Source organism: Branchiostoma belcheri, unplaced genomic scaffold (assembly GCF_001625305.1).
Source record: "Branchiostoma belcheri isolate BF01 breed outbred unplaced genomic scaffold, Haploidv18h27 scaffold97, whole genome shotgun sequence".
NCBI classification, from domain to species: domain Eukaryota; kingdom Metazoa; phylum Chordata; class Leptocardii; order Amphioxiformes; family Branchiostomatidae; genus Branchiostoma; species Branchiostoma belcheri.
In genome coordinates, this window is record NW_017804653.1 from 835795 (window position 1) to 845642 (window position 9848).

Genomic DNA, 9848 nt, shown 5'->3' on the forward strand with positions numbered 1-9848 from the left:
GGTCTCGGCTTTGGTGGTGCACTAGCGTTTGTGCCAACAGTGGTTGGCACAAAGATCTGTCATCCACATGTCTGAAGTGAAACCTACGTACAATTACGATGAAAAAGGTTAGATGTACAGGATCTAACTATAATTGTAGCAGAATAGATCAGTACAATTGTTTTCTAGATTAGAAGAAACAGCTACTCACCGCTTACACAGTACAGAGGCTAGACCAGTCACTCTAGATCTGGTCCTCTTCAATAGAATTGTGTGTTAGAAACAAAATTTAATTTTGAACATGTAACTACCAACACTGACGAACTTTCATGACAATATCACAGATCTAGTGACGTCATAGCTGCTGATCATGACTTTGAAAATGCCCTTTGAAAACAATCACGAATATGAACCAAAAAAATCCATAGAAGGCGTCCTATGACACGAGACAGATAATGTAAAATGACAGAACTCATTATCATGAAGGGGTCCCGAGGTTGTGCATCTGTTTTGAAGCTTCCATGATTCTGTCAGGGAAAAATAAATGACGGGGGCGCACGCGACTGGTTACTGGGTCACTGTTCCCGCCAAGAATGCGGTCGTCATGGCAACGTGACGTGTAGTTCGTCATACACAAAGTCAAGGGCATAAAAACGCTGGCAAACTACAAGTGCCAGGATGGCTAATGACGGACCTTATGACTTATTGTACTTTCGTTGTAATTTTTTCTTCACGAAAAACCGAGTCCTCGTTTGTACCGATTTTGAGCAAAGGTGTGAGACAAGGGTTTGGCGCCAAAACAAACCGGGCGAAAAGTTGCCAAAAGGTTGAACTTGAAAATTGGCCCCTACGAGGTTCGAACTCGTGACCTTCTGCGTGTAAAGCAGATGTGATAACCACTACACCAAGGGACCAGTTATGCTTGCCAAGATTGTCATCTTACGTATAGACAGTCATTTCTGTCATACTGTCCTTAACTTAAGTCTATGACTATGGCATCTCGATGTCCAATATGAGAAATCAATTTTTCATTTGACATTCAGCAGTTATCAGCATATGATACTGATATAATACTGACCGTGGATTGCATATGCCCTGAAAACTGCAAAACCTTCGAGAGTCTGAAAATGTAAAGCCCCTTTCCTGTTTAACACTTCTATCAGGAAATGAAGTCAAACTGTATCTAGCTTTGATAAAATACAGCTTTACAAACAATAGGTTTTTGATACTCTACTCTTATTTTACATGATAAAAACGCATTCTACATGTACCATGTCCGTGGGAAGAGGTATAGAAGATATGTCGTATTTCATGGAGCTCTTGCTTCCTACTGGGTCAAGGTTATACACATGGACGGCTTACATATCACAGCAAACATGGTTATGGAGTCTGAACACGGCCTACGTGTATAATAAATATTTGACTCAAAGAGTGCTGAAAAGTTCGGTTACAGATCACTTACTTTTCAACAGCGTGGTCAAGAGACACATTCCTCAGAAGGGCCTTCTTTCCATTAGTTTAAAAGGGGAAATTTACTGACTACATGACTAAAAAGAATATTGAATAATTCCATCTAAACCTAGTATTAGTAGTAAGTTCCGTAGTTGTGTGAGAACATGTGTACTTGATAGACGATCTCAACTGGAAGCCTGGACTTCTCACAATATTCTCTGTATATTTTTCGATCCTTTCGTAAACCGCAAAGCCTCTTCCTAAGCTGGAAAATCCACTCGAACACCTGCTGGTAATCTCTACTCCTTTGATCGTACGGTCAAGTACGGTCAAGCTACTTACACCGTAACAGTGCCGGTATGTGGTGGTCTCCACCAGACTCCTTTGCAGGCTGAATAAATAGTAGAGATCGGCCTAAAATGGAATGTAACTGACCAGGGGAGTTCGCCGGACATAGAGGGTACGTGCAGGCAAGTTGGACCTGCTAACTCCCCTGGCCTAGCAAGGAAATGTAGACCATAGAACCAGCAGTATACGTTATACGTCAATCTCAACATTTGGTTTATTCATACATGTATGTAGGTTAATGTATTTGTATCCACCCATGTTTGTATGTATAGTTTTAGACCTTACGAAAGTCGCTGTACTTTTGTTGTGTCAATAAAGATTGTTGTTCTTTATAACTGTGCAGCAGAACGATTTGGACTGCAAAATTTCAAAGGGAAAGTTGTGCTGGAAGTTAATCTCCAATGCGAATCCTTTAACGTGACGAATTGGTTTCCTATGTTCCCCTCTTCCCCACCAAAGTGGCGAGGCTCCAGGTCTTCGTGGGAGGTCTGCCACACAGTGAGACGGAAGTCTTTTGTGACAGAAAACCTCGTTATTTTAAAGCGATAAAACCTGGTGTAACTGTTTGCGTTGGTACATGCACCACTACTTTAACTTGTAGGACCCCTAGCGGTGACGCGCGGTATTACCAAAGCAGCACAGAAAAAACATTTAGTTTTTTGGGTTCTTCGAGGTCAAGTGATTGCAGTTATCAGTGACAGAAACCCTCTTTAATTATTTTAAAACGATAAAATCTGATGTAGCTATTTGCGTTAGTATCACACTTGAACTTCTTCTAAGACACGCTTTGCCTACAGCGACTCCTAGCGGTGACATGTGATATTACAAACGCCGTACAGACAAAACCTTCAAAACTGCTCCCGTGGGCATATATGAGAAAACAACATGTTAAGTTAAGTTGACTGTCCACCATGGTTTGGTCTGGGTGCACGTGTAAGAACAAAGGCTTGATATACAAGCGCGATCTTTGTAGAGTCTAGAGAGGAAAATGGCGGAAATGAATTATGAAAGGTCCCTATACTACCGACACAATTCCCCGTCTGCCTGGTTAGTGCTGTGGTAACGCCTGGGGGCGCCAGTAATCAGAGTTCTATCAAACATCAGACAAGCCATGATTTAATCATTACTGTAGAGCGAAAGGCTAGGGAAGCCGCTCTATAAAGCAAAACGGGGAAACGTCGTCTAAGAGCAATGTGTCATATGGCAATATGGAGCCTTCAAAATGCACTAGAACCCGATACAAGAAAGGTTCATTCGTCTGTCTTAGGGCTATAGTTTTCATGATATATTACTTGTAGCAAGGAGCTTTAACGTCCTTGCTTGTAGAAAATTTAAAGGAATCACACTAAGCACATTGAAACACGTACACAACGGTAAATGCAGATCTATCGTCATTTCATACTATATATATATATATATAAGGAAAAGTCATGAATATGAAATATGTGTTGGTTGGGTTTTGCATCTTTAGCCGTTTTCAGTCAAGCCCATAATACCACACTGAATAATATGTAATGAAAATAAATAACGTATAACCTATATATATAAGATGTTGCACGGGTTAACGTTTCAGGTGTGAATGCCTTGCTGTGCAAAAAAAGAGGAAGAAGAAGATTGATAACTTCTGCTCGCCACGGTTGAAAGTCTCGGGAACTCACAGCGAGTCACAACAGGAAGTAGAACAAACAGTTCACACAATACCCAGCTTTGTTTCCCAGCACAGGTAAGTAGACTTTACCTGCAGATAATATGTCATCTCGTCTTTTGTACACTCCGCCTGCTGTGTTCTCGGCGAGACGACACATTGTTCTGTCCCATGTCAGGCTTCCTGTGGTTTACTGGGAATGTTTCACCAACACGGTCAGACCTGTTGACAGACACAAATTGTCCGCTTTAGTAAGTTTTGCTGCTGCACAGGTGTGGACCCCGAGGGAAAACACACTTTAAATAGTCTGTAATTATGTGGGTTTGTAACAAAGGAACAGCGAGTAATTAAAACAGTGTGCCCTAATTTGAATTCACAGTTACACTATGTTACATTCGCCTAGTCACATTTGTTGCACTATCGTCATGCGATCATATGAATGAATGAATGAGTGAGTGAATGAATGAATGAATGAGTGAATAAATAAATGAATGGATGAGTGAATGAATGAATGAGTGAGTGAATGAATGAATGAATGAATGAATGAATGAATGAATGAATGAATGAATGAATGAATGAATGAATGAATGAATGAATGAAGACCTTCATTATATACACATACCCACTGGGTTAAGTACAGGTCAAAACAGAAGAATAGTCTACAGATGACGTTACATATATACATTGTCAAGTAACTACAACCTATTAGTGAATTCGACTTCTTCTCGCTTCTTAGTCATGAAGAAAATTTAAGAACAGATATTTTTCAAAATCGAAGGCATAAACTTAGGAAATCCTTGGGATAGTCGTGCATATGTATTGCGACATTCAAAAGCTTCGTTACGTAGAGGCTGCCTTTGTACTCTTGGATCATTGCCGATCGTTTGTTCTGTCACAGTCTGCTTGAACGTTCTACGGCATTTAAAATCGCACGGCGACCTTCACTGAATGTGACCGTGCCGCCACTTTAATTTTACTAGCCAAGTGTGATTTCCAGACTAACTTGTCACGTCTAATGATAATGTATGAGGCGACGTTAGGACATTTCCACCCACACTAACACTGTAAACCCTCTCTAATCCGACAGGAATCAATAGATATCCGCTCAGAATTGTTCCTGCAAAGTCAGCTTATTGTCACTGTAACTGACAGTTCTATAGCAAAATTACCATCGATTTCTGATATAAGCTTCATTAGGATGTGGGTGTGGGCAACTATGTACGAAAAACACTAATCCTTAAAATACGTAAAATCACAAGAATGTGTCTCCACCCTAAGCTACGTGACGTTGCCCATTCAACAGGAAGACCCTACCCTGAGAAAACGAATTTAGAACAATCTTGTATTGACGCAACGCCCATAACAAAACATATCTAATTTCATTGACAAAGCGGAATATCCTCCTACGTAGACCTTGCATGTGCGGTTTTTCTTTTTTGTGGAGGGGGGGGGGCGCTGATTTGCGATGAAGTTATGTTCGATGTCTCCGTTATAAGATATGTGGTAACAAAAAGTACTTGGTTCTTTGCTAGTGTTTCGTAGCCTGGTTACCAAACCTATTATAGCTCCCGAGTCCTACACCCTCTCCGCAAATAGAGGATGTAGGACTCGGGAGCTATAATAGGTTTAGTAACCAGGCTAGGTGTTCCGATCGAAAGTGGTTGACAACATTTTCACTTTCCCATTTACATGTTTCGAGGCAGGAAGACGGGCTTTTCCTCATTAACTCTCTCTCCATATTTGGTCGTGCTCACTTTTCTTCTTCTTCTTCTTTATTTTTAGCTGTTTTGTACAAAATCATTCATACGTACACTGACAAACCATTTCCTCATCTAGCCTCCTACGCAGACTTTCTAGCAGCGGCCTATAGAATCTATTCTATACACAGGTCATTTGCATGTTTAAGGTATTTATTTAATATCATTCCCCGATTCTTATTTGAAATAAATTTGAAATAAATGTTAGAACGTCTGTATGTATGTATGTACATCTGTCATAAATTCACATTGATGGCTACTGTCATTTATCTGTTGTAATCTAATTTACACTTTTAAGGTAGCTATTAACGTATCATTCTTGGATCTTTAACTGAAAAAAATATTATAGCGTCTTGTACATCTGACATAGATTCATATCATCATTGATGCCGACTGTCATTTTTTTCTGTTGATCTATTCTATATACAAGTAGTTTAAGAATTAAAGAATAAATAAAATAAATATAAGTAATTTACATATTCAAGTTATTCACACAATAATGTATCATTCTCTGCTTTTTATTTTAATTAAATGTTGGAACGTCTTGTACGTCGATGCCCGCTGCCATTTATCTATTCTCACCAATCTATTCTACATACATGTAATTTACATATTTAGGGCATTTATTAACGTACTATCCTCCGATGTTTAATTGATATAAATGTTGTAACGCCTTGTACACCTGACATAGATCTATGGGGCATTTCACGCACCATAAGGCCGTCCGTGTCAGGTAAGTAAAATGTTCTCCATAATCGTTACCTTGAGACAGGTAACATTTGTCAGACCTGCAGACGTGCGCCTCGGATGAGTCAGCTAATAGCTCACTGACAAAGGGTAGAACTCACGGGACGGTTCGTTAACCTCACGGGGGTGATGGTGGGGGTGACTGACGGGACGGCGCGTTATTCTCAAGGGAGGGGAGGATATACTATTGTTTCATGCCTGTAATAAATGACGTCATTTAAGTAGAAATGTCTCTAAGCGTATGATATGGATTTGGCTCGTTTTGAGCACCCTTTTTACTCGTCTTTTCAGTGGTATGTTTTTTTTCCATCGAAACTGCATCAATTTAGGCAAAAGACGTGCAGAACAAGTAAAAAACTGTTGCATCTGCTTGGAGATTATCAGTGTCATTACGACTCTGGAGGTCACTTTTATCTGATTATCTAGAGACGGGGTCAGGTTAGGACAAAATGACCTAGATTTTGTTTGAGATAACATCGCTGTGCAGGGTTGCGTTTCAAGCTGGTAAAATGACTGTGAGCTTCCTGAATACTAGTATGGGTTAACTTGGAATGTTTCTCTGTTAAAGACGTCTAAGTCGCAGCAAATAATTTAATTTATCGACATCATGGTATTTTTGAGTTGATACAGCGTCCAACAGATTTCATAATGTGTATAAAGTACATGGATTCAAGAAATGGGATGAATAATAGTTTAATTCCCTTGATAGAGAGAGTAGGGGCTATTATGAAAGCGAAACGCCCCTACATGTGTGTTAAATGTCCCATGACGGCATGATGTCATACGTCACGTTTGATTGACAGGTATGAGGGACGACGGCGACACCGTACGGTACAACACCCGAGGATTTACCTCAAGTGGCGGGAAAACTCAGTTCACTTCAGTTCAGTTCGTCCTCGTTATATTCTAGGTGCCCCTCAGAATGTCGCCCCAGTCCCTTAGCATGTTGGCTAGCGAGTCGTAGTCTTTCACTCCAACCTAGTTCTCCAAGACTTTCTTGGTTCGGTCAGGTTCTGTCTTCTCCTTATTCTTACATCTGGGAGGACTTTGGTGGCCAACACTGAGAGAAAATGGCGGCAAAATCCTGTAAAATCACCATGAAATAGGAAGGATTTATACCAAACACAACCCAACACGTCCTTATTTTTGTAGGAATAACAAGTCGCTGAAGCGAAAATGATCTCAACAGCCGGCCATTTCCGGCGTCCCTACCCACCTGCCTTGTTTATCTACCTGGGAGAGTCGAGCGTGATGACATCATCGCGATTCGGCCATACCATAGCCTCCCGTAAAATGATAGTGTAACCTTCTGGACTGTTCCATTCCACCGGAACTGGCCGTAAAAATCAACAAAACAACGCATACGCCGATCACTTAACTGTAATATACAACACTCGTGTACGTATCTAATTAGCATAGTCATGTGTATGAAGGAAAAGATAAAACATAGACATAGTACAGGCTACTTATGAAAAATGACGTCATCGCGACACCCTCCCGTGCAGAAGTGGTATCGCCCATGACGTCGCCTGAAGCACCACCTGAGTGTTATTCTGGGTTGAACGCCGGTACGGGAACACACATGGTTTAAAGCCCCTTCATGTATTTCCTCCTTATCAAGATCAACAACCTGCACAAACATTTGGAGAGGGAAGAGGTTGGAAAGGACAGGAAAGGAGAGGAAAGCCCGTGGAATCCACCGGTGAGTTTGTGTTTGTTTCTCGGGGCCTTAAGGCCGATGTGTCCGTGTGTATGCATAGGTAAAGCCCGGCGAGGCCGAAACAATAACACAAGGCACCAAACCGTGCGAACCGTGGACACAATACCGCACATAGGGAGTTAGGGCGGCCGGTTCTTTATTCACAAGGCTTGTCCAAGTACATGTGGACATATGTTCTACCGCAACGGTTCACGTCTTTGCATCGCGCCTGTGAATATCTGCGATGTTCTGTCGAGATCTATACCTCTATCTACTGGATGAACCACTCAGCCATTTATTTGGAAACGGTCCAAAAAAGCTCCCCTCCCAAAGGGACTGGGTCATCTGCCGAAGGGTTTTAATCAGTGTCTCGTTTTTTCTTGACGCGGCGGGTCCAGATGATATCGACTAAGTGCCAGTGTGATGTAATATAGCTTCCCTACACGCCGTGTTGTCTTTTGAAATGATGTGGCGCTGCGAGAAGCATATTTTACTAAATGACCAGAGCATATGTTATAGTAGGGCTGGTGTTACATGCATAAAGGCTAGTAGGAATAGCCTCTGTAAAAGGCCTTTGTTGGACTCTTTAGGGGGATTTTCTGAATGCATATCTTTCTTTTTATCACCCTTGATGTTTGTTATTTTACTATGACAGTCAGAAACTCGGTAGCAATCAGAGAGATGATATAGGATTATAAAATAAGATAAAAAGCTTTAAAAAATATTCCAGCAACAAAGCCTGCTGTTGAGGCTAGAAACCTAGCCCCCGTCTGCTCACTTTGGGTAATGGTGAATAGTGGACATGTTTCCCATTCCTGTGCAGCTATGAAATTTCAGCCGCGGCGGTGGTTAGTTAGCATACCGCACGCTGCTACGGTACGGTACGGTACGGGGGTGTGACCCGGGCGATGTTTCACCAACGACAGACTTGTCATGTGGTGCCGCATGATTAGCTGACAGTCCTTTTATGTAGGTGTTATACATTGTACCAGATACTATGACCTAGACCATCAGGCAAAAGTACTATACACCACAAGGGCCTTGCCTACATAATATATGTGAACAAAGCATCATGGGACATTAGAGTTGAGAACATCTGGAGTACTTGTAGAATAAAGTTTCAAGACGACTCTCACTCCGACTGATCTATCTGCTTGAATCGAGCGTCTATGATAGCCATCCATAGACAAGAACGCACAACATGGTGGCAGCGGTAAACCATTGTTAAGAGGGAGAGGAAGAGAGAAGACTGTGCCAGGGCATTCCTCGGAAAAACAGACCCAGGATGGCAGCAGCAAACGGACACCTCCACCCCTCCATGAACTGGGATGCCGATGACCTAGTAGAAGAGTACAAGAAATTCAAGCAGAAAACAGAACTGGCCTTCAAGAGCTTCCTGAAAGACACAGAACCAGAGCAACAGGTGAGCTACATTCTGTTGTGGGTTGGATCCCAAGGTCTCGACTTATTTAACAGCTGGGAATTCACGGGAGAAGACGCGGGAGACGCTAAGAAGCCAGACAAAATCCTAGAGAAGTTTGAAACACATTTGGAGCCCAAAACAAACCATAGGATCTATCGGTATGAATTCCAGGGCATACAACAGAAGCCCGACGAGCCCATTGATGACTACATAGCAAGATTGAAAAACGTAGCAAAGAAATGCAAGTTCAAAGACGATGCAGAAATAAAGGACAGATTAGTTGACCAACTGATCTGGGGCTGCATACATAAGAAAGTACAGAAAACCCTCGTGGGGAAACCTGACCTGACACTGAAGGACGCCATGGACACAGCCAGGGCCTTTGAAGCGACCCAGAAACAGATGTCCTCTCTATCCATGCAGACAGGCACGTCTAGCAGTAATAGGGTAGATGTAGTCTCAAAGAAGACATACCAGGCAGGGTCCAAACAGAAGCAACCCCACATGTACAAGACGTACAAACAGAGTACAAAGAGCTGTAGATATTGTGGTAACACACACGAGTTTGGTGACAGGGCCAAATGCCCAGCATATGGATCTAATTGCAATGCATGCGGCAAGCCAAACCACTGGGGGAAAATGTGCCGAGCAAAAAACAGACCTCAGCCTACCCAGAATAAGCCACAACAACCCAGAAGATATGGGAAGCATAAGCAAAGGCATGTCCACCTCCAAAGAGAGGATCAGCTCAGCTCAGAGTCAGAAGGAGAATCCCTGACAATTGGTACAGTCATATCC

At 42.1% G+C, this 9848-nt stretch overlaps 2 protein-coding genes and 1 non-coding gene across 4 annotated transcripts in view; 2 read left to right on the forward strand and 1 right to left on the reverse strand.

Annotated features, from left to right (window-relative positions):
* Positions 1–820: 820 nt before the first annotated feature.
* On the reverse strand, positions 821–893 carry Trnav-uac. Its single transcript has one exon. It is a non-coding gene; the product is annotated as a tRNA-Val (tRNA).
* Positions 894–7458: 6565 nt separating this feature from the next.
* The window catches only part of LOC109461885, a 49383-nt gene continuing 46993 nt past the window's right edge, over positions 7459–9848 (forward strand). For both annotated transcript variants that reach the window (XM_019758355.1, XM_019758356.1), the window contains exon 1: positions 7459–7630. The gene's annotated coding sequence lies outside the window, so the exon portion shown is untranslated. The remainder of the gene's footprint in view (positions 7631–9848) is intronic.
* Positions 8625–9848, forward strand: part of LOC109461851 — a 2958-nt gene continuing 1734 nt past the window's right edge. The window contains exon 1 of the mRNA XM_019758321.1: positions 8625–9839. Coding sequence (XP_019613880.1) covers positions 8913–9839 — 927 coding nt within the window. The 5' untranslated portion in view covers positions 8625–8912. The remainder of the gene's footprint in view (positions 9840–9848) is intronic.